The sequence below is a fragment of the Tinamus guttatus genome, unplaced genomic scaffold, assembly GCF_059628265.1.
Source record: "Tinamus guttatus ecotype Peru unplaced genomic scaffold, ASM5962826v1 Tinamus_guttatus_pri_ptg000035l, whole genome shotgun sequence".
Lineage (NCBI taxonomy): Eukaryota > Metazoa > Chordata > Aves > Tinamiformes > Tinamidae > Tinamus > Tinamus guttatus.
The window spans coordinates 3,866,623-3,892,548 of NW_028288569.1; the positions used below are offsets into that span (position 1 = coordinate 3,866,623).

General features: G+C 39.9%; 1 protein-coding gene across 1 annotated transcript; it reads right to left on the bottom strand.

Moving 5' to 3' along the window:
• On the bottom strand, positions 1–25,926 carry TMPRSS7 (transmembrane serine protease 7). The gene is made up of 18 exons (XM_010224395.2): positions 25,861–25,926; positions 24,071–24,269; positions 23,384–23,514; positions 21,012–21,079; positions 20,124–20,317; positions 19,357–19,395; positions 16,405–16,633; positions 14,857–14,987; positions 13,505–13,617; positions 11,832–11,938; positions 8,047–8,183; positions 6,687–6,794; positions 6,017–6,127; positions 4,795–4,911; positions 3,130–3,307; positions 2,699–2,967; positions 1,705–1,841; positions 1–202 (listed from the first exon to the last, which is right to left on the bottom strand). The coding sequence occupies exons 1-18, from the start codon at positions 25,909–25,911 to the stop codon at positions 32–34; spliced, it is 2,490 nt and encodes an 829-aa protein (XP_010222697.2). The 5' UTR covers positions 25,912–25,926; the 3' UTR covers positions 1–31.

Consider the following 25,926-nt stretch of genomic DNA (forward strand, 5'->3'; position numbering starts at 1 on the left):
TGTTTTACTCTAACATAAAACACCTTTCAGGTTACGAGATCAAAGGCACATATTTGTGAATCCATGGAGCAAAATTTGACACTCTTGTGTAGACACCAGGGAAATTTGGTCTTCCACATCCATAACCCCAACTAACAATGCCAGTCAAAAACCATCTTCCATTAGCGTTGCTTTGACATGATAAGGGTCCTCCAGAATCCCCCTAAAAAAGAACATAAAACAAAGAACATTAAAACCTAGGAAAAATATCTACCAGAGTTTTGCCCAAAATATCTACCAGAGTTTTGCCATTCACACAGCTCAAACCATTGGACATTAAATAGGGTTTTTTTTTTTTTTTTTTCTCCTCTTCAAGACAAGTGTGATTTCACAGTTCTATCAAGTTTTGTGATTCACAGGAGAAATGACTAGCTGTTACTTTTTAAAAGTATCAATAAAGATATATGGGCAATGGGCTAAATTTTAAATTCACAAATTCTCAGCCTCCAAATTATAGCTAAACCCATAATGGGCTACTTAATACGTTCATTCATTTTGAGACTACAAACATATATCCAAGGACACGAGAAATTGTATGAAAAAATCCACATGTCAAAGGCAAAATACAGAAATAATCTTTAATAATCAGTATAACTTCATTTAAAATAAAAATAATGGGAAATGATCAGCTTGTCATGGGAATTTTATTTTTTCTGTTAAAAAAGAGGCTTATCTTAAATTACCTCACAAAATTGTTAGAGATAAAACTTAGAAAATCATTTTTTAACCTTGAAAAATATAACTCTGAATTGCGATTCAAAGTTTGTGTGTGTCAAATTGTGATTTTTTTAAAAATCACTAGAACAAAAGCAAAATGGAACACCAGCATTTTTCACAAAACAAATCACACATTTCCTTGCTGTAAGAGCCATTGCTTTTATGGTGTAAACTAAGAAACAAATATACGGGTGCACAAAGATACAGGTGCTGATGGCCATGTTGCTAGCGTAGGTTTACTAATCACACATTAAGGAAAGATAGTATTTAGGACTTAAACAATTTGAGCAATTAGCCACAGCTTCACATACAGTTTGGAGGCCAGAGGAAAAAAAAAGCTTGTGATTTGTCTCACTTCTGTATAGCACTGGTCTATACATCTTTAAGGTGCCAGCTCTATCATTAAAATAGGTGTTTTATCCAACAACAACAAAAAAGTAGTAAAATCCAAACTTCACCTTTTTTTTAAAAAAAAAAAAAAATCAGATCATTTCTGATCTGACAGTATTGCTGCTGGTTTAAGAATTCTGCCTAGTTGTCTGCATTTCAGTCAACACTATCATTTCAACTGTGGGGAGAAGGAATTCTAAAAAAAAAAAAAAAAAAAAAAAAAAAAAAAAAAAGTCATGCTATGTTCTCAGTTTCTCCAGCTGTAAAACTCTAGTGCCAAATATTGCCTCCCCTCGGCAATTCCTATGCTATCCAGACTTACAAGTCAACTAGCCCTCAGGTTAAAACTGAAAATTAGTGAGGCTATCCATGCACATAAAGCGGCAAAACTCCCAGAACACTTGGATGGCAAAGTGGCTGATAGAGAACCCCTGCAGAGCTGTTTCTCAGAACCAATATACAGGCATCACAAAGTGGAGAGTCTGTCTCTTCTTTCCACTCACCATGAAACAACAAAAAACTAGAGAAACTCCACATGAGCCGTGTGGGAATACCTACTTTGCAGCCATCTCTTTTCCCAGACATGAGGCCTGCACAGAACATCCTAGCTGTAATTATCCCATATGTAGAATGACATAATGTTTGGTCAATGATTTCTACCTCTGCTTTCTGAAGAATGGCTGAACCTTCATCGTCTGGAAAACAAATTAAAAGTAAGAGCACACAGAGCTCAAGGCTTTATTTATCTGCTGAAAGACAAATCAAGTAGTCTTCAGAAAGAAAGAAAGTACTTGTTCATATTCCTGAAGATCAGGTTATTCCAGAATCGGAAAACTACAACTGCAGGGAGATGTTAAATACTTACACAAGGATTTTCCCTTTTTTGCCTCCAAACCTTTGTCTGACAAAAAAACAAAGGTATAAACCAAAGCTTCATCCTACCTACAATCAGAAAGCCTTTTCAAAGTATCAGGCATTTATGCAATGTGATCTTGGTTCTTTGGCTACAGAAAGTATAATAGCATAAACATTAGGTTTGACCAAAATATCTTTATACGATTTGATAATTTATTCTCTTTTTACTTTGAAAAGAAGATGGAATTTTACAGGAGTATTAGAAACATCACAAGACCACTTGGAAATTAGAGTAGTGTCTTGTAAGGGCCTGTCCAAAGTTAATGTCTCACGTCCAGATCAGACAACCAAAATCACCACCTTGACAGAATAAAAGCTTTTTGTCAAATCCCGCCCTCGAGGTCCAAAGGTTTTGTTAAAACAGATGCTTTTTGTAAAATGTGTATTTTTTGGAATAGAGGCCATTTAGGGATGTTAACAGGCTGCCAATAGTTTTAAGCGTTATTTCAGACTAACATTTCCAGACCCTCAGGACCCACAGACACTTTTCCCGATGCAGCATCCGCACAGATCTCCCTCCGCAGGGCAGCAGTCCCACCGTGTGGAAACGGCAGCGCACCAGAGCTCTGCAAGGAAAGCGGGGATGCCTCGGGGTTGGCAGGGAGCCACGTCGGCACGAGCGGGTCACGACACTCACCCGCCTCCTGCCTTTGGCCCCATCCCGTCACCCAGCACGTGTGGCCGCGGCGGGCTCGCTGCGAGGCCGGGGGCAGGCAGATGGGCTGGATGACGTGGCTCATGGCGTCCGGCCAGGGCTGGCCGAGCTGCAGCAGCGCGATGTCGTAGTCGTAGGTGCGGCTGTTGTAGTACTCGTGCACCACGATGCGCCGCACGGCCAAGACCAGCCGCGCGCGGCCCTGCGTGCGCATGCCCAGGTGAGCGCGCCACGCGCGCGGGTCGCCCAGCCTGGCGGAGAGGGAAAGCACAAGCCCGGCGTCTGCTCACACCCTCCGGCCCCAGCAGGGCCGAGGGGAGAGGGAGCAACCTGCCCCTTGATCCCGCTCGGCTAAAAGGCTTTGCAGGCTGCTGGCGATGCCCAGGGTCAAGTTAGGAGGGAAAATAGCTTACTTGCTGCCTTGGAAGCAGTGAGCTGCCGACACGAGCCAGTCTTTGGATATGACCGAGGCCCCGCAGTAAGCAGCTCCTGCAAAATGGAGGCTGACCTGCCAGGGCCATTCCCCTTCCTGAGCGTCTCTGCCGCCCACGATCCGGGAGACGGGCTCGCTGCCCCTGCTGCTGCCGCAGCCTGCAAGGGAGGCTTCAGGTTAGGCCCAGGGCTTGCCTTCATCTAGACCACTTCCCACACAGGCGTGAAAAAACCTTGTACCTTCAAGAGCTTTCAAGCCTATTTCCTTGCCCTGCTCTAAGCCTCTCCTCTATTTGGCTACTCTGTTCCTGAAGCAAAAGGCAACTCTAAACAAGACACAGGTGGGGCAAATAAAAGATTCATTGCTAGCTCTGCCACAAAAAGCACATCCCTAATTCTTCCTGGTGTCAGAAATGTCAGATTGATTTACTTGCACAAGCATCACAATGAATACGTAAAAAGAGATAGTCCTTCAACCTCTACTTACTACTCGCGACCCTCAATTCACAACCAGTCAGGAGGAAAAGGAGTTCAGTATCAACTGGACACTTATTCCCTGCCACATCTGCAGGAATGGTACAAGAAAGGGGTTTATAGCAGCCACTTACATAAAATTTGGTTGTTTATTACTTCCTAAATGAGGTAGTCCAGTCAGTAATTTTCATGGAAACAACTCAAATGTCTGAAAATATCACATATTACTAATTCATGGTGGCACAGTGAAGAAGCCACGTCTCAGCACAAAAAGCTGCACATAGTATTTCCAAGGTGAAGGGAGAGAGATTCCTCCTGTAGGCCGTTATGCCCTTTCCTAGTACATAAATATGAAGCCATCGCTCAGGAGTTTTAGTCCCACACTCCCAGCGCTTACCCACAGCATGAAGAGCAGCATTCATGTTTCCAAACACAAGTAGTCTTATAGTATTTTAAGATACCCTACTGTACCCAAGGCAGGTGCTGACAGATTTAAGGTACAGGTGTCATGCCAGAGGCAGCTGTAGGCCAGATAAAATGCCCTAAGGCATTTAGTTTAGGCAACTGAATCCTAACCTTGGTTTTATTTCTATTGCAGTAACAATCACCTGTTTATATGAAAATGAACCAGAAAAAGTTTATCTAAAGGCTGCTTTAGTAAAACCCGAGACTAGAATCTAATTTGATACTATGAAAGATTGTGGGGGACACTGCAATCCAGAAAAGAGGGAGAAGTAAACATTTCTGTTCTTTATCTGATTGCAGCTGTCTCACTCAAATGCAGCTTGGCTCCAGAAGTATTTGACTCTGTGGCACATAGTAAGAATGCTGCCTTATTGCTTTATTTACTAGCCAAGTTCACTCTGCAATTACCTCTACTTCCCTGCACCATAACCTTAATTAGCCCTGCTTGGCTGCACTGAGTTACAGCTCACTAAATCTCCCTTTAACAGTGCTCCCACAAGCACTTAAGAAACTCTGCAACTGGACCTGATGTAAATGGACATCTGAAACAGTATCCCATAATCACCAAGGTAATTTAAATAATCTCAATACCTGCTATATGAGTTGTACAAACTCCAAAACATTAAGAAATAATGGGCTTTAAGAGTTAAAAAAAAAAAAGTTAAAAAAAGCCGAAGTTCAAAAAGCTGAATGTTTGGGAGACTTACTACAGCTGCTTTCATCACTTCCATCAGTGCAGTCCACAGTCCCATCGCATTTTGCATTTTGTTTCCTAATGCAAATGTTATTCCTGCACTTAAATGTGTGCTTGGTGCAAGGAATACCTGAAATTTCAGCAGAAAAAAAAAGAAAAAAAAATCTCTTGAAGTTGCTTTGCATGAAGACACATCTGTACAGATAAGATTTATACCTGTATCAATAGGCAGGAAGAAACACAACAAAACACTTTTTCTGGGATGGCTTAAACCAATCCCCCTCATTAGAATTGAAAGATCAAGCCAATCAAGTAGAACTGCATCTTTACCAGTGCTTCTATGAACTCAGCTGCATATAGGAGCATGGATTTCCTCCTATCCCTTTCTACAACACTAATGAACCTTATTATACTGATAGAAACGTAGATGTAGAAAAAGGGTTGTGCTAGAGAAAAACATCCAATACTCAGGAAAGAAGCCCTTCCTTATATCTCAGCATTACATATGAAATAAATGGCGGCAGTTCTAATCGAATCCAGCTAAACTGGATTCCCAATTCCAGTGTTTTCCTTTTTCACACTAAGTAAAGCCATTTTAAAACACCCTATTTTTTCTTGTCAATACATAGAAATACCCTGCGATCATTTACAGTAACTGTAAAGCAGGTTAAAAACATTATTTCTCTGGAGAGAGAAATATATATATGTATATATATTTCTGGCATTTCCCACATGTGCTCCCTTTCACATGCCATTATTTTTGTTTACTTTAAGCAGTGAAAGAAGTGGCTGACTCAAAACTTCAATAGGCCTAATACCAAACTTACTACTTCCCCAGCATTGTAGATGCATTAACCTTATAACCCTGAAAGTTGCTCCAGAGAAACAATTACTGTTTTAGTCATTTTACAGATAGTAGAACAGATCCAGGAAACAATTTGCACAACATTATGTTTTATGGAGGTTTTTTTTAAAAAACTTTAAGTCCCCAGATCCTCATCTTGGACCTATACTGCTTGATTCTTCTGCCAGTATTTCATTGAAGCAGACGTTTCTGAGCTCGCTGAACATAAACTATTTGAATCAATAACTGTTTGCTTACAAGTACTTCGGAAAACTGAGCAAAATTTTTATAGCCCTAGTGCCTCTTAACTCCTTAAATGCTACCTCCCATATTCAGATCAGAGTTGGAGAGATGATAAAGAGGGAAGAAATGAACCAAGAGTAGGGCTTACTGTCAGTGCAGTTCTGTTCGTCTTTTCCATTCTCGCAATCACTTACTCCATTGCAAGCTAGCAAGTTATCCTGCACAGCAAAGCTGGAGTTACAGCTCCAGTCAGGGACAGCTATAAAAACATAAAACCAATTAGTTAGAGAAGTGTGCTTGAAATACTAAAGCTGCCCGCCTGGCTATCTCTGGGTAAGCTTTCATTGCTCTGCTGCACTTCCCAAGGATAAGCGTAAGTGCCATTCTACGAGTGGAAAAAATTAAGCGCAAGAGATTTCACAAACATACCCCTAGTCAACACAGTCCTAAGAAGAACGACCCAAGTTCTGTCCCTCTTTCACCATGCACCTTCGCAATCACTCTCATATCAATCACTATCCGCCACAGATTACTGTTGCCACACAAACTAAAATAACTCATCTCAAAAACAACACAGAACAATACATATTTATCAGCATTAACCTCAAGAGGAAAAAGCTTAAAATAGCCAGCTTTTGGCTGTTTTCCGTAGTCTAAGCTCTCTTCCTCTTGTTTTTAGTTCCACATCTTTTTCATTCCAAGTTTTGTCCTTGATAGTTAACTCGCAAAAAAAATCACCTTGTTTCAGGCGCCTTTTAAGACTAGAGAACACATTTATTGGGTTTTCCAATCTAGAAGTCTAATAAATGAATACAAACCACAGAAGAGTTCATCACTTTCATCAAAACAGTTGTTTATCCCATCACAACGCTGCACCTGCAAGATGCATAAGCCAGTAGAGCACTTGAAATATCCAGGTGGACATGCTGGAAGCAAAACGACAACAACTTAAAATTTCTTTTTCGCAAAATATTCGCAGTCACCAAACAATTGCAAGGAATGACAGAGATCAAACTTTTGTGTGGGTCAACCTAAATTTAGTTCAGGGAGTGAAAATTGGAATTAAATCTAAATAAAAGCCTGAACTTCAAATTAACCTGTTACTATAATGTCTTCAGGCTCTGCACTACAACTGGACCAGACTCATCAATTTTTATGGGGTGACACAGTTTAGAATATCACCTCCTCCTCAAGGAGGCTCTCCCTTTCAGTGGTCAGAGTAGTAGGAAGTTTTCAACAGAACTCAAACCTTACCAACTTCAATTAAAAACGCACACTGAGATGACTTACGAATTGCAGAAACATTTATCCAAGTCATCAAGTTACCATCTTCTTGCATACTCCACACACATGTGTGCAATGTGTAGTGTTCTTATGTGATAAATACCTGTAAAACATTACTTCTCTACTACTTTACCAACTGGGGCATGCAAAATTAAAATGGGAAGGGGGATAAAAAGTACTTGACTGTTCAATTCAGAATTTGAGAAAAAACATCTACAAACTATGGGGTTTTATTTGCTATGTTTCTCAGTCCTGATCCATAATGGCATGCGAAGAAGTCAAACCCATAGAAAAGCTAAGATAAACAGATGCTTATTCAGCACTCTATTCATTATCTGAAGCTGCTCGTGAGAGCAGACGTATCACAAAACAAAAACCTTGGGGATAAAACCAAAGAAAGAACAACAGGTATAAATGACTGACTCCACACCAGTTGAGACATTTCAGTGTGTGCCCTTGCATTATTCAAGGTTTAAACAGACAGGGAACGAATAACTATCAGAGCTACTGGTGCAGACAGAAGAAACCTGGGATTCAGGAAATCACCAGACTTACTGTGTATGCCCACTCCAGCTGCAGGCATCCTTCAGGACTGCAGAAGAGAGCAGTCTGCACGTGCACAGGAAACAAGACCACAGCGAGCCTGCCCACAAGCCTTAGCTGCATAGCCATAAAGAACTAGAAAAGGCTCCTATTATGCTAGTCACTTGGATTGGCAGGATTTGGAATAAAAACAGGCGAAAACAACACAAACAAACTCCCAAGCAAACAAACAAACAAAAACACCCAAATCACAGCATTTCCTCCATAAAAACTCCTACTGAACCCAAGAAGTACTACTTCACAGGTCTGGCATGCAAAGATGGTTTGAAAACAAGATGAAACCCCTCTCACGCTGGCTGATGTTATAGCTGCCGTATTCTACCAGCAGCGGCTTCTCTGAGAGCTGGGAACTGCACCGAAGCTCAACGTGAGCAGCAGAGCTCGCGACATGGAAGACCGTTTCGTGATCGACATAGTAACCGCAGTACCTAAAAGGGAGAGGGAGAGTTTTAGAGCAGCCTTTGCACTCAAATAGCCCTACATGCAGTTTAAATAGCAGCACTGCTGAAATTCAGCCGGCGCACTTTTAAGAACCAAAATCTGAAGCAAAACCCAAATTCCAGAAAATGTAAGTTAGGATCCCCCATTCCTCAGTGCAATACCCACACACATTCAAGCAGAATGTTACAGCAGAAAGGCCAGCAGATCTGGGAGACAAGAAGAAATTCATTAAGACAAACATGGGTACTTGTGGCACCACTTTTGATACCTGTTTTCAAAAGACTTGATTTTTTTTTTCTGATATTAAGGGAATCACACAGACTGATAAAGGCATAAGGAAATTTAGTAGGACTTCTCCAAGTGGTCTGCACTGAGCAGGAAATATCACCAGGTTGGAGAGGAAATCTAGCTGCTCTGATTTCCAAAATTGCCTCTGAAGGAGAGGGCCTGGAACATTAGGATAAAATTGGTTTGATTCATTCAGACTTGTGGGAAAATATATTCAGAGAAACTGAAAATAGTTCCAAGTACTCATCCAGCCTTCATTCACCATTAATATTCTGGGGTTTTACTTTTCAAAGTCATGCCTTCAAATACCTAGGGTATATTAACATAAGGAAGAAAAAACAACAGCAAAAACACACACACCCTTGGGTGCACATCTTCCCTGTATTTCAGCCCAGGTGCCACTTAACTCAGAGAGACCTAAATGCCCATCAATTCCAAAAAATGTTGCATTTATGTAGCCCCTTTAGTCGGACATGTCACAGACACTCCAAAGGATTTGGCATTTATACAGTCCTCTAATTAAAAAAAAAAAAAAAAGAGACACTGTTTTAACGCAGTTAAACTTAATGTGGGCATAACATGGCTAATACGGTTGTTCTACAACTAGACTTGCCCACCTGCCCTCTTACCTCCCCAAAAAGAAACAAATAACTTCAGCACTGCTGAGAAAAATGGCTAGCTTTAAGATTCCTATCTAGCAAACTACTTATCAGTAAAGAGATTTACTGACAGAAGTATCTGCATTGACTCTTTTCGCCGTCAACATATGCATTTGCTTGACAGGAGCATAATGTCAAATCCTGCTATTAAAATGAACTTGAAGAGCAAGAGAGGAATTATTCAATAGTTATATGAATTAATGGGATAGTATCTAGAGGCGAATACTTCTTTGGTTCATTTAGAAACATCCAAAGGAGACGGTTGAGAGCCAAGGGAAATCACAGCAATTGCACCAGGACTGCTTTTCATAGCAATGAATGTGGTAGGTAGTAGGGAAATTGGGCAATGATTTCTGTGTGCATGGATGCCTGGTGTCTGTGCACTCCACTGCAGCACACTGTAGGGAAAAGATAACCTTGTCCTTGTGTTTCCATGAGTCTTTTCCTTCATCCCATGAAAGGAGAACATGTGTTTAACAGGATCAGAAAACTCTGTTGCAGCAACATGAAAAAGAAATGATCAGAACAAGATGTACGGCTCCTTTTATGTGTTCTGAAAAAAAGCCTCTTAGAAATTTGGTTTTACAACTTTCTACTGTCAAAAACATTTTCCCAGGGCTAAGAGTGAAGACTCCCAGCTAGCATAAGTCTTCTCCCCACTCACTGTAGTATTTCCACCATTACCTGATGCAGTTAACTCCTGCTGTTCAACATCTTCAGTTTAAAACAGCCTGCCAAAGTGCACAGCAAAAGGCTTGGCAGGTACCTGATTCCCCTTCATTAGTCTGGAGTCGTCTCAGGTTTTTCCTTCTCTCAATGACTTTGACACAATTTCCCTGCAACAAATCTTGGCACCATTTAAAGGAATTGCAGACTGCACTGACCGCTTCTCTCAAAAAATAATCTCTGCACACCAGGAGCAGAGGAAGCTCCTGCCCATCTGTGAAAGAGCCAAGACAGCTACACAAGAGAAGCTGTCTGCTGTAGAATGAGAAGTGTTACACACTTAAAGGATTTGTCAGACAGATCCTTGGGAGCCCTCTACTGGTGTTTTACCAGCCATTTGTCCAGATCCAGGACAACCAGAGGTTGCAAGGCTCCATCTGCAGCCCTGCACCAGTGCTAGAGAGGGAGACTCATCTAGGTGTTGGAGCAGGGGGTGGGATGCCTTTTCAGGGGAGGAGGAGGTGTATGCATCTTGTGGCACAGCAAAAGGACCATCACAAGAAGAAAAAAAATAATATAAGATTTAAAGAAAAATAAAATACCGAAAACATTTTTGTTCACAAATCTGTAAAGACCTGCTCACAGACACTCCTCGATATCTCAATCTACAAGAGTTCAGCAAAATCAGTTCATCGACAGCCACTTCCCTAACTTGATAGAGGAATGTTTACAAGTCCACTGGAAATGTGACAAGGGAAAAATATAACAGAGTGTTCCATGCTTTGAAGCATATTTTCCTTCCAAGTAGGCACAGAACAGAAGATAATGTAACATTCAAAAGCCTCATCTTCAGTGGGGAAAAAAAGACACTTTCAAAGGAAAATTTGACTTGGGCTACTTATTGGCAACGTGCTGCAGAAGTCAGGAACATATGTTAATTTGCAGTACTTCATAAATAACCCACTGAATGCATTTGTAAGGGATGACCCCGACACTGTCTTCTGTGAAAAAATTAATTGCTAGCATTATTTAAAAGCAGGTCTTTCATAGATAGAATCCCTATAATATAAACCCATTACCAACTTCATTTTCAGATTATTTCTCTATTTGACTCCTCTCTCAGGAGTCCTCCAGCATCACAAATCTTCACCCTTGTGCCATATCAATGAAAAACAATCACCCCAAACCACCCTATAGTGTCCGTTTTGATTGGTTTTCTCATGTGCCCATCTAGTCCAGCAAACAATCCCCACTAAGGCACAATGCTCATAGCTACAGAGAATGTGAATATTCTCTATACTAAGACGCTATATGGTGTTAAAAAATAGAAAAAGAATTTAAAAAAATTTACTCTTTCAATTACATTTTTAGAGGTCTGACTCATTTGCTCAGTAAAAAATGTCTGATATTACTGAAGTTTCCACTGAAATAAACATACTCGAAGTCTTGCCTTGCCTCAGCATCCAGTAACTGAAAGAGCATTTAAACACTTGTGGAAATTGTGTGCGAGAGACCAGCAGTATCAACAAATTTTAATAAAGACTCTTAAGCAGCAGTGTGCTCTGTGTGGGCTCCCTTTCAAGAGCCAGGAGCTGCCAAAGCAGCTACTGTTCTCTTCCCGGTAATTACAGTGCAGTGCCTTTCACAGAGAAGTTATTTAGGTTCACTGCCCCTGTGAACAATCATGGAATTAAGTTACACTTGAAAGAGTTCTACAGACTTGGTAGGAAACCCAAAATGATCTTAAAGATCACAGGACATCCCCCTTCGCCTGCTCTTTCTATATTGGCCTCTCCAGAGAGCACAGACAGCCCTTATTCCAGCTCTGCAGTACTTTTCCTTAGAAAGTCTGTGTGTGTTTTACAAAGAATCAATTACTCATCAGCCAAAGTGGAAGAGGAATGGTCATAGACACCAGTGAAGTATCTCTGGTTTTGTGGAACCTCTGTGAGCCACCTGCTGCAGTTATGGGAAAGCTGATTCTGGTAATGTTAGTTGGATAAACCATACAGAAGTACTTACATGTGCTCGTTAATTTTCCACCATCCTCGCTCACAGCCTTTGATATTCTTCTCACTTATGGTATAGTTATGAAACTTCAGTGCTATACCAAGGCTCTTTTGTGGAGTCTGTTGTGAACAAGAAAAAGAATAGAAGTGCTCTCCCTTTTCCTTTTGTAGATACAGCAATTACAGGGCTTATCAGTGCCAAGCTAGGAAAGCTATGCCGACCTCCCCAGCTCAACAGCCAGCACCTGAGACACCTGCCAGCTATTCAGTGCCCAGTAAAAGCAAAGGTTGGCAAAGCCCAACACCACCTGCAGGCATTCTCCCGCTCAAGCAAACAGTCCTTTCATCTCCAAAATGCCCCTGGCTATAGACAGAAGGCAGTTTTTGTATTGAGGTCAAAGCACTCAAACTTAAGCTGCACAGGGAAAGGCAACCCCAGTGGCTGGTTGAGTTAGGCACTGTATCGAACACGAGTGTCACCTTTGAAATACTAGGAGTCATTTCTGCCACAATATTGTAGTCTTCTGCTAGTACCTGCTCAGCCAAGGATTCTTTAGCATTTTATAAATTAAGTGTGGTCATACCATGAGGGTAGAAAATTAATAGAAGTTCCTTTTTTAAAAGGAACAGAATCTTTTTAAGGGAACCTTGTCATGTAAAAAAGAAGGGCTGAATCAGAACAAGAATTTAGAAATGGAGGTTTTTCTCCTCTCTCTTACAGACAATATATAATTTGGGAAACAAGGGACGTTTCAACATTAAACTGCTGGGAAATAAAATGATTTTGAGAAGTAATCCAAGGGAGTTGCCCATGCTAAGTGTCAATAAACCTCTGCATCAGAAGGCCAGTATGAATTGAAGATTCAAAGTTCAGCAAAAAGCACATGCCCTAGTTTTCTAGAGGAGGAAGAGACTTTCGGTCTTGGCTAGCTCAACTCTACTTGCTCTGTGTGATTCCATGTGGGAAACCATTACTTCAACTCGAGATGAGTAATAAAGCAGATATGTATATAAAGAATAGACTACATTGTATCCTGTGTCATGCTTTTTGCTGAGGAAAACCCTGTGTTGCCACCAAGGTACCAGAAAATTTCCTAAGAACTTGTGAAATCTTTTTTGTTTGTTGCTTCAGGAAGAAATCTTGCTAGAAAAGAAGATGCATTAATAGATTTTGTTCATAACAAGCTGTAAGGTATCATCCTATTCAGGGTAGAGTTGCAATGTTTTAGAGAAATCACACAACACATGACAAGACTATCTTAAACATTTGAAGGCTTTTGGTTGTTCACATGCAGAAAAGTACCTGAAATGATGGAGGAAAATAAAAGAGACTAATTAAAAACAGTGAAGCGAGCAGCCCATCTCAGAAGAGAGAGCTCAACTTATTAAGCATAACAAAATAGGCTGATATGGGCTCGTGGAGAAGCAGCAGCACTACTAAGTTAGAGGATAAAGGTTTTTCTTTTTTGAAAATAAAGGCACAGAAAAAAAGCCCCCATGCCTCCACAAACATACAAAAAAGAAAACAACAACAACACAGAAATCATCTATTCAGCTGTCTCATTTTGATAAAGTACATCTATGAGTGCCCAAATTACACTCTACACAGTCTTTTTGCTACACTTCAGGGCTCTCTATGCCCAAAACAGGAAATAGTGGTGATGGAGAGAGAGCACACATGCTTACCTGGAAGCTCCACACACACATACATTTTGGAGGATAGTAACTTGGATAATACGGACTCATGATCCGTCCTTCATAGCCAGTTTTCTCCTTTGTCACTATTGTTTTCCCACACTCTAGAGAGGAGAGGGAAAAAGAAAAAATAAAAAGAGGGAGAGATACAGAGCTCGTAAACCTTAACACATTTCCAGTAATGTTATTTCTGTGGAAGACAATAAATAAATAAATAAATAAATGAGAGAGAGAAATAATTATGCATACAGACAAGGAAGGGATATAAAAACCTATGAATGCTTGCTGAAGTAATCTGTTGAATCCATCGCTCACAAAACAGGAAGCTCATCAATTCCTGTTATCTATTAGGTACATTAAGGCTGTAAGAAACAACTGCCTGCAGCCTCACGTTTCAGCTCAAAGAGCTTGGGAATCATAAAATGTCTCCTCCTACTTTAGATGCAGTCCTTTATTGGGCTGTTGACTTTTATTTTGTCTCTCCAGGAACGGGAAGAAAACATTGCAAAGGTTTATGTCAGTTATTCCTCTAAAGGCAGTTCTGCAAGTGAGTCTCAAGCAAACAGTATTGTACATCAAGGCATCAATGTGCAGCAGTCCCTGAGGGAATCTAGTCTTAACAAGTGTAGCCACTTAAGACTGAAATGGACACTGTACTAATGGAATCAGCTCCCTGAAAGGCAAAACTTCCTTTTTTTTTTTTTAATATCCAATTGATTTAGAAAAAAAAATCAAAATTATTCAGCATCTTCTGAGTAGCTTGAATTTCCTGGCATTGGACTAGGCTGTACTCTCTGCCTTTGTGCCACCTGTCTGATGTCCTGGGTGATATCTGTAGATCACGATCAACCCAAATCTTAAAGCAGTATCAAGTGCACAAGCATAGTCAATTCCTCTGTATTAATAAAGAGACAGAGACCAATAAAAAACAGAGTGATTAAAGCTTTGTCTTTTGAAATTTCCACCTTTAATATTATCACTAAAAGTCCCAAACTAGGAGAGGAGGAGAAAACAAACAAACAAAAAAAAATGGACAGTTCAATGCCTGAAATAACTACTCCATCTACAGGCACACAGGAGTCCTGAACAAGCTAAGTCAGTCAGTGCTGGTTTTAACATGCTATCTTAATATTTCACATAAGGGCAGCTAATTTGAACAGCTGAAGTAACTCGAGACAATTACTTAGTAATTGACAGAAGATGGAGAGATCATGGTGAGGAAACAGAAACACAGATCTGCAGGGAGTCATTTATCCAGACTCAAGAACAGGATAGACACTTGTGGGTCTCAAGTAAAAATAACATAGTAAATGTATGTCCAAACTCAGAAACTAAAAACCTACTTTCTTGTGTAATGACTTCAAAATATCCACGGAATTCCTTTTGTTCCTTTATTTGGGCTGCCTTAAATATTATCAACATGAGATTATTTGTGGACACGAGTGACACCAATGTATCCACTGGTTCACAAGCTCTGAGAAGGAAAGAAATTAGAGTATGTTCATAAGCAATCTGTAATAAAATCACGTAACATTTACTCTGTATGCAAATTTTCCAGTAAATTTTCCTCACCTACTCCAAAGCCTAGTCTCCCTCCTGCCTCAACAAAATAAAGGCCATGCACTTCAACACAGAAGAACCTGTCAGAATACCAGTTAGAAACCATGTACTGCCCAGTCACTTCTTGCAAGAAGGAATATATATATATATATATGTATATATATATATATAAACATGAAAAATAGAGGCTGGTCAACTCCAGGAAATAATACTGATTTAGACTTTTATACTTCACTCAGTGAAAATTAAGGAAGCCATTAGCAAAAGAGAGGTTTGTAGGGAGAAAGAATTTACTTTATTAGACCAATAGATTTAGCTGGGAACCAGAAGTTCAGGTAAGATACTGTTCAAGTCATAAGCACAGAACTTGAGTGACATCAACAAATCTCATAAAAATGCTACTTTTTTGTGCATTGCTTCACATAACTCCTTAGACCACTGCCACCAAGTGAAGGCCATTTACTGTTGCATGGACAAGTCAGCAAGTGATTCAGATTTCTGGAGGGCAGCAGTCAGAGTACTAAAAAGCCAGGGCTCTTGCTGGGCTCTTTCACACATTCAGAAGCCACGAGAAATGATTTCAGGGGTTGAAACACTAAGTGTTTTGTTCACTTAGTGGAGGTGGCATCTCCTCCCTATACGCTGACAGGGCCCGATTAAATTATCTACTAGCAATTTCGGACAAAAAGCCCCAGACTAGAATGATGGTCCCTAAAAGAAAAGTAGGCCCTACGTTCCCTCAAGCCATCAGAGCCTCTGCTCTGCATTTTGTTATCACTCTATACAGCTCAAATAGAACAGGCCAAAAAAAAAAAAAAAAGCCCACAGGTGACTTAGTTCATATGACTTCAGTCATATGAAGAGAATCAAGCTTTATACAGAATATACAGAAGAAAACTTTCTTCAAGGGAGGAAATGTTGATATTTTCTTTTAGTCAACATCTGTTTCCCGACAAGAAACAGAAAATTCCGTCCAGTAATGTGTGAACTTCTCATATTTCTGTATCTAGGTGAAAATTTATTCTATTTGTAGAATAAAGAATCTGAAGAATATTTAGCTATTCCTTTTATGAGCAAGATTATTTTTTCTACTTATGTAAGAAAAAAAAAGTATCTTGCGGGTATTATCTGTATAGTAGAAGAAAATCAGAGTGTTTTAAACAAAGTAAAATCCCCAAAATGCAGATAGGAAGTTGTCAGGAAAATATATATATATATATATACACACACACACACATGTATATATAGTCTCTCTTTCTATACAGAGAGAGAGTCAATGAATTCCCAAAGAAAGTTTATAGTCACTAGCATAGTATCTAGTTTATACTCACCGATACAGTATCTTATGTTTGATTGGCATCAGAGAGTCATAAATGGTTAGCGAGTCAGTGATGCAGTTATCTGCTTCAATCTGAAGGGACACGATGGAAAGACGAATAAAATGGCCCACTAATGCGATGAGCTTAAAATAGCAGATTGCTCCCTCAGAAGTAGCAGGGGCATCCAGAGGAAGACGCTCATGTAGATGATCAGCATACAGATCATACATACAGTTTGTTCCTGTGGAAATGTCACATTTTCAGCACTGAACACCTGCTTTGAAACTGCAAAATCCACATGAAATCAAAAAAAAAAAAAAAGAAAAAAAAAGAAAACCCTAAGAGACAGTACTGCAAACAATTGCAGGGATGTTTGAGCTAAAACGCTGCCATTTTATGGAACAGTTATTTGCAATGCGTAAAGCTCTGTGGAGCCTGAAGGATAAATGCCTTAAAACAAACAATTGTTCCCTGGGAAATGTTCATCTACTGTCAGGGCAGAAATCAGCTGTTCTCCCTACAGATATTAGAATGCTTATTAAAAACAAAACCAAACAAAATCCCCATACACATATAATCTAGAATAATTTAAAAATGCAGTTTAATTTTATTTTTAAATTATAATTTTTTATCATAATTTAGACCAGTATGATGAGAAAATTACCCTACTTGCATCCAACTTTCCAAATAAGTTGAAACCATTATGGCTTTCCAAGTCAGATATTCTGAGGTCTTCAATTCAATATTGCAGTTTCCATTCAGCAAAAAGCTTAGGGATTTTTCTGTTTGGTCATACCCCAAATTCTCAATATAGCTTTTTGAAAGGCAAGTAGGAACAAAAATGCAAACTAGGGAGAATAAGACCTAAATATTTGCATGAATCTCTGCCAATTAAAAAGAAAGTATCCAAAATAGCTACAATCATGGAACATCAATTAGAGCCCTAGAGAAGTTCCCTGTCCGTTGACTCGATTAAACTGGGGCCTTGTTACGAGCAGCAAGTCAAGTCAGGAAGTGGTGGGCTTTGTCTGACTTCCACTTCTAATTTACAGTCTTGAAACTAATGATATGAATGTTTTTGAACAATTTGTAAGGGTCACATACCATTCAAGTGACTTACAGTTAGGGCTATTTAAAGCTTTAGTTGAGCCATTAAGCCATTGTTCTTCCCTCTTCTCTTATCTCTTCCCAATAACATTCTTCTCATAATAGTTAACTGTGCTTATTTACTCACCCTTAAAAATCAGTCTTGCTTGTAAAGGAGCTCTTTAGGGTTAAGTGACTATGACAATTTTTCCTAAATACTTAATAATGAGACTTGCTCACTACTAGAGAGGAGCATAGCACTGCAGAAAATTAAGAGTCAGCTCTGGAACTGGAGGCATTGCAAGCTTACCAGTTTGAAACCAGAGCTGCAACAGACTTTCCCCAAACCAGTCCTGCGTAGCCACGCACCAGGGCAATGCAAGTCACTAGTGTCAGCTGAAGCAGCACAAGTCCCTCTTCTAAACCGTCTCTCAATCAATCTGCAGGCCATTGCTATGTCTGGACACGTCAACTAGACAAGTCTTTGTGCCAAAGTACCTCCACTGGTCTGAGTAGCAGGGTGCACCTTCTGCGTATGCTGCTGTGTTAGCACTTGGATCTCTGCATCTTGTCCTGTAGCCTGAAGCAGAGGCACTGAAGGGAGCCCAGCCCAAGACAGCACCAACATAAGGCTTTCCATCCTTCAAAAAATCTGTCAGCGTTCCCCTGCAGCTCTGTTGCATACCTATAGTATGCTGCTTCTAGAGAGCAGTCCAAGTGCACTCAACTACACAGTAAGTCTCTGAAAGACTGAAATAACTGGAACTAGACAAAATAACTCTGCAAGTAATCACCAATGCACACAGTTCTTTTATATAATTAGAATTCCTGTGAAGAGATGACACAAAGGCTAATAGTCTTATGCTTCGCAGTTAAATTCGATAAAGATTTTGAATAAATGATTGTTTTAGCAAAGTTGAGTTTCATTTTGAGAAATTATGGGCTGATATCAATCTAGGCATGGTAACCCATGGCACAGAGTCTGTGACCCAAAGTCCAGCTGTGGACAGCACAGCTATGAGACCTCAAGTTGGGTGTGCTGAGAAAAGCAGTTGTTGAGCTCTGAGAGCGTATGTAAGCTACAGGCAAGCAAGACAACAGAGGCGGAGAACAGAGAGAAACTTAATTGTTGAAATAATAAAAAATAGTGTCTCACAAAAGAAAAAACATAGACATGAAAAGGTATAAAGCCCTTTAAAAAATGGTAGAATTAAAAGAGATCAATTTCGCCAGATGCAGACTAAGCCTGTTCTCAAGAGCAAGGGAAGTCATCTCATCCCTACCCGATTGACAACTGCTAGGCCAGCAGAGACTCATCAGGTTTCTGCATCAAAGGTGATTTGCACCTGTGTATTAATCAATGTAATTTTGTTTGTGTGTATGTCCTGGCTTGTAAAGTCTCCCTGCACTCCACCAAAGAACCCCGGAAGCAATGGTGCAACAAGAGACCATCTGAATGGCATTTCTCATAAACCTGGCAAAAATCAACGCTTTAGACTAACTTCTGTTATGTAAATTAATTGTCTTCTTGGAGAAAGTGAGGAGGAAAAAAAGACAGACATAATCATTGCTCTTGATGAGGGTAAATGTCAATAAATGGACTGAAACTCCAAATGCAAAACTATCCAAGTTAGAAGTGGTTTCTTTCCTTCCCTTTAACAGAAGGAACTGCAAACAAAGGACTGACTTGGTTTAATTACCAAGTACACTTGCAACCTTGCAGTCAACAAAAGCAGGCACCCCTGGTCAGGGCATAAATTCTAAGGCTGAATTTAAGCCTCTTATATTAACACTGAGTACTATAAGTGAAAGAGCTGAACTAACAGCTTCCTTTTCTCTCTCTCCTCTGCCAGGAATCTTCCAAGAGTGGCGAATTACCTCTTCCCGTTGTTGACCAATAATCTGATCGAAGACCAGCTGCATAGAAAAAAGAGAGTTCTGTAAGTCTTCTAATTTGCACAATATCCAGAATCTGGAGTTTAATTCAATCACAGATGCTTAAATGAAATTTTAAACAGAACATCTGTCTCAAAGAGGAAGGCTGCCAAAGAGCAAGGGCACCCAAGGGAGCAGGCCAAGCATGTGCAAGCACACAAAAGTGCATGCAAGAGAATGGGCCAAGTGTGCCCATGCAAGACCAAGTGAACAGGCAGGCCAAGTGCATGCGAGCAAGTGGGCCAAGCAAGCACACACAAGTGAGCAAGGCAAGTGAGCAGGGCAGGTGCATGCAAGTGAGAGGGCCAAGTGAGCGCCATGGCTCACATAAGTGAGCGCGAGTGAGCAAGTCAAGCACTCGCAAGTGAGCAAGGGGGTTTATTTCCGTGGACACAAAGTCTTTTTCAGCTTTCAGTTAGACACTCACTTGCAAGGATCTTGTTGTGACCTTGTTCAGAGAGCTGAAAGTCTAGCATGATTTTGTAACTAAGTGCGTTTACCAGGTACCTGAATACTACCTTGCTGATTTCTTTGCAATCAGGACACTTTGCACCTTGACTCCAAATTTTTCTTGGCTTTATTGTTAAAAAATTAATACTAGATACACACAATATAGATTTTGGTATATTCATGGAAACTGTTACTCACAAATAAACCTATCTGACTAGCAAAGCATTTCCTGAAGAACACAGGTATGTCTTAATACTAACCACTTAGTACAATGGAGTCCATGTCAACTGCAAGGCCCTGAAGACTTCCCACCGAGGTCCGGTTGATGACACTTGTCTGAATGGAGTCCTTTAAGATGGCAGCCACGCAGTCCTCACACAGCACCTGGCCTTTCGCCTGTGGTACTACAAACACGATCCAGAAGTGGATAAGAAGGCCTCCGTTGTTGTTGTTACTGAAATAAAGGGGTTCAATAGCTTGCTGTCAACGTAAAGGTTTTTATCAAGAGAGAACTCTAACATAATCTTCTGAAGTAGAAATTTAGAAGACTATGGCTCATTTTTCATCTTGCCGTGTTGTTTTCACACACTGAACATTTTTTTTTTTATTCTAAAAAAGCCTAGATCTCTGATTAGGTATCTCTGCTAGAATAATTTCCTGGGGGCTCCTAACTCCTGTCTTTAAATAGTGTATCCTGGAAACTCAATTCTAAAACCATTTTAAGAGGATTCAACCATAACAAAACCTCTGACATTAATTGTAAACTTACTCTAGTTTTAAGGAGTATACATATTTTTCCTTCTACTATGCAGAGAGCTCTCTCAGTACAAAGTAGTTTTATAGCAATATATATTATTTATAAAATACACACAACTCTCATACAGAATTTTGCTCTAACAGAGGCCAAACTTCTGTGTATTGATGATCTAGCAGTCATAACATCACAAAACTAACTCTTTAGGGGACATTATTTCATTTTACCTTAAACCATATGACTTAAGTTTGCCATTACTAGTGTGAAATAAATTGGTACAGTTAATAAGTGGATTTTGCCATCGCAAGTGCATACCAAAGGGATTAAATCACACCAACCATTGCATTATATATAGAAGTCAGCAAAAGTGCCAATACATTAACCACAGTTTTACCTGACTTCTGAAACAGTGGACTGCTTATAAAATTTGGAGAAAGCAGAGGTCGTGTAAACCAAGTTCACCTGAAAGAGAAAGTATCAGACAATCACACAAAACCAACTGACATTTACGGCAATATTTCTCACAAATAAGTGACTTTGAAAAGCATGCACATCCTTTGCCCAGGGAATTTCACATACACAGAGCTTCTCTTTCCCGATGCTGAAACTTTATGGCCATTCTTCAGGGAAGCAAGCATGTAATATTGAGTGTGTTTCCCAGCTGTGGTAAGGATGCAGCTAAAGGTATACAGCAGATTGTATTTGCAGAACGACAGAGTCATTGAGGTGGGAAGGAACCTCTGGAAGTATCTAGCCCCCCTCCCACCACATTCAGAGCAAGGTCAAATAGAGCAGATTATCCAGGACTGTGTCCCGGTGGGTTTTGAATGTCTCCAAGGATGCAGACTTCACAATCCCTCTGGGTGACTTGTGCCAGTGTTTGACCACCCCCACAGTAGCAGTGTTCCTTTTCCTATGTGCAAATGAAATTTCTTGTATTTTGCTTCAGTTTGTGCCCATTTTCTTCACTGATAGCTCAGCATTAACACATTTCTTACTAACAGTGTTAAGTAAGGGGAGAAGAAAAATATTCTGCCTTTCATGACATAGGACTGCCTTTGAGGAAAGCCTGCTCCTGATTCCAACAGTTCCAAAGGCCGATGATAAGCTTCATTTCCCATATGAAGAGCAGCACACTGCTAAAGCCACAAGGTGGCATGTAACTCAAGCTGTTCCGACCTCCATCCTGCTGCTTAATAGTTAAAATCAATGCCAAAGTGAGCGTAACATATTATTTTGAAGCACAGGCCGTAAAAGTCACAGTAAGAATCACATTAAGGTTAATCTGAAGTTTCTAGTGTTTGGCACCGGAAATCCAAACAATTATTTTGAAGGCCCAGATAAAAGGGGTGCACCCAAGAGTTTCTCCACATTAGGCTGCAAGGGATTTCACATGTCACTGTGACAATCAAAGGAGGCTATATCAAGAGGATCTTCCACTTCTGCTATCATTTGAGAAGCCACGAGCAGAAGAGCAAGGAAAGAAACAAACAAACCAACCAGACTAGTGATTTTGGGCAGCAGTCAAGTCATTGAGAAGCATAGGCTCAGTGATACAAAAATCGCTGTTGGAGAATTTAGGCAAAGATTACAGGCAGAAAGGCATATCCAAGTTACGTAAGGGATGTTGGCAGTGGGAGTGAAGGCAATTCCTACCTGTTAGCACGCTCGTGCACGCTCTCTCTCTTACATGCCACAACCACAAGATGCTCTAAGGCAAGAGCAAGACATAGGCAGAGAGATCACAACCAGTTAGAGCTCCTCCCCTGCAAAACAGGGAGCTTGGGATGCTGTTACGGAGTATAGGAAGGCACTTCATACACTGTTGTGCCCCTTCCTGAAATCACTAAAAGCTCAATACGGTAGGAAGCCTAGACTGCCCACTTCCGTATCAATTCTTTTAGGGGAAAAGATATTCATTGCTCTTATTAAGATAAAGCTGGAAAAAAAAGCATGCACTCAAATTATAAATCAGCAAAACTGAAAAAAAATTTCAAAAATCTCTTGATTGCATCTGATCCACCTATTTTTGTTAGATAGTTTTGTCACTATTGCTATAATGTAGATAGTACTGTATTTCCAAAAATTACTCATTTTTATTACCCACACCAAATGCCTTTAAAGTCAAATTTGTTTTTAACCAAGAGAGAGTTTTAACCTCCTCTTGCTTCCCTGTGTAAAGCAACCTTAGCAACCTACAAGGGAGTACTATTTTTGCTATGACTGATTGGTGTTTGGAAAGAGTAAAGGCCTTGAGATCATCTGGCATTAGATATAAATGTAAACATGTTCAAGAACTCTAGAGTAATTATAGATACTGTAAGGCAAGATGCTGTTGCTGACTGGCAACAGATACCAGTTTGAATGCAAGAAAATACAACAGTTTGAAGTTTCAAAAGTATCAGTTAGGTTTTGAAGGGCTTTTATAGGATTCTAGTCACAGACTCTGAAAGTAAGGGGAGAGAAAAAGGGGTGCAAATATATATATACTCATGGTGTGTGTGTGTGTATATACATATACATATATATATATAAGTCCACCAAACAGACCTTTCCTGAATTTAGTTTGTTATTAACAGGCTAAAAGCAGCTAGTCCTTTCCTGCCCCCAGGTACCCACTCTTTGTGGGCAGTCTTCTAGGGAGGCAAAGGCATCTTATCCCACAACAAGGCACGCTACAAGGCTTCTCCTCAATGCCATGCAAAAGCGGCACCTCCTGTTCACAAGTCTGAATATTTTGCTAGCTGGGCAGGCCTTGCATCTTACCACTTGCTGCACATTCTGTGCCATGGAGAGAAATTCTTTTGACTCCTTCTGCCTGTATTCTGGAAGAAATTCTATGTTGGCAACACGAAACAGTCCAACAAAATACAATGCATCTTTGTTTTCTGCCTGAACTGCAAGAAACAAAGAACACAATGTTTGTTTTTAATTAATAATAATTACCTTTTTTAAAAAAAAAATAACAATAAAGTGCTTTTAATGACTTAATCCCAAACCAAACTGACCTATTCAGTTTTACAGTGAAGAGGACTTTACTCAACCAACACTGTATTTTCACAACCAAACTGTTCTAGATAAGCACCATACTAGGAAGATTATTGAGCACTTGCAACTCTCCACAAAAGAAAAAACACCACTGTACAAATGAAGCAGTAAAGGCAATAGCAATATCGAGCTTCTAGAGTATCCTCAAGAAATTTTATACAACATTGACCTCGGGGCCTGAAGAGGAGAACAGCTTTTCTGGAGAACAGCTGTGCCTGCTTTTGTAATTGCTTGTTAATTCAATCTTCTAATACAAGTCCTAACAAAGACAGTCAAAAGTCCTCCAGGTCTTACTGAAATAACATGTATGTTTATCTTAGAAAAAGCCTTCAGGAAAGTGAGAGCCTAAAAATAACTGAGAGTGCTGTTGGGGACAGTGATTGGCTTGAGCTTTCAGGAACTCACCAATAAAGAGCCACAGTAAAGTCCAGGTGATAACACCTAAAATGAATAGAACAATGGTAAAAAGAATGATTTTGTTTTGAAAATTCCACATTGTCTTCTTTTCTTTGTTCAATTTCAATTTGCCATGTTTTTTCCTTGCAAGAATCCTCTTTGCCAATCTATCTTCTCCAGTTACCACTTGGACTGAGATGTTGGATACCTAAAACAAGGTGAAAGACATCAAGCAATATCAAACATGCAAGCAGTAATTTCAAGCAGCACCTGGGTGACCAGCAGATTCCCGCATACATTCATTTGTAACCACACAAACCACAGCTCCCTTAATAATAGCTAATAAGTTATGTGAAATTCCAGTCAAGAAGCAGGATCCTGTCCTTCCAGAAACACAGCAGACATCATACAGAAACAATCCCTAGGGGTTATTGCACAGGAACAGAAGCATACAATGTACTCTTAGACAATAGATCAACTGCTAACCAGTATTAACCATTTGAATGAGCACTGACATCCATGTGCATCCCTCATCACCATGAAGTATGTTAGTCCTCTTAGTCAAAAGGGCAGGCAACCTTCAACTGCCTTGCATTGCCTGTGGTTGAGGCAGACAAAACATTGCAGAGGAGTAGCTTTTCCAGTAGCAGCTTGATAATATAATCTAGCAAGGAGTCACACATACCACTTGCCAAGCCAGTAGTCAAAAAGCAATCTATTCGACATTTGAGCTGAAGCTATTCAAAGATGACTAAAAAAATAATAACAAAGGAGTCACTTTATGTACTTAGTAGGAACTCCTGATACTTTTATCAAGATCTTCTTAAAAATTAGATATAGACTGTCCTTTTCAAGGATCAATGAAAGCCGCTCAGGACTGATATTCCTGGAATGTACATATGCAAGCAGAGCAGTCAATGTCTCCATCACATCAATATCCATCGCATCTTCATGCCAGAGAGGTTGTGGGGCCTCCTTTTTTGGGAGATATCCAGGAGGGTTTTGAATGAAAGATATCCAGGAGGGTTTTGAATGCCATCCTGGACAATGTGCTCTAGGTGTTCCTGTTTGAGCAGCGGGGACTAGATGATCTTTAGAGGTCCCTTCCAATTTCAACCATTCTGTGATTTTGTAATGTAACTATATATTTTTTTCCCTTTAAAAAGGGAAAACAACTTCATGGATTACGGCTTGTGGGGCAAGTCTCTCTGATTCAAAAAAACACATATTGTTAAGCTCTAGATTTCCAATGTATTCTTAAGTTAGTTTACCATAAACATTTTATATCAAGGGGAACAATGACAAGTTAGTTGTTCCATCAGTATGGATGGCAATTCTTAATTCAGCTTTCTTCTGCGGCAGTTCTGTATGTATATCTAGAACTGATTTCTAGCTTGCAATTTGAGTATCAAAATACACTAAATTATTCAATCACTTTTTGTCACGTTAATCCTCAGGCAGTAAACCCTATCTGTATCTCCTCGAGAAGAAGTAAAACAGAGCACTTAACATTGCCTTCCTTGCCTAGAAATTGATTTCTTATTGGAAAAGCATAGTGTCACGAGACCAAGAAAAACCACTTTCATATTGCCACACTGACATTCCTATTATTTCAAGCATGTAAAAACACGTGCTGTGAGCAATCTGAAGACACCAACAGTATCAAAATTAGTTATAAAACTAACAAAGTTATAACAAAGCTAACTGGGATTTCAAGTTGAATGCTGGACTTAGCAGATCATAACTGCTCTGATAGCATCGAGTGATATATGAAATCAAGGATTAAGTCAACTACTTACATGTACGTCATCTTCAGGTTTGTCTGCTGAGTAATCCTTTTTTTCTTCCATTTCAGCAGAGTTTGT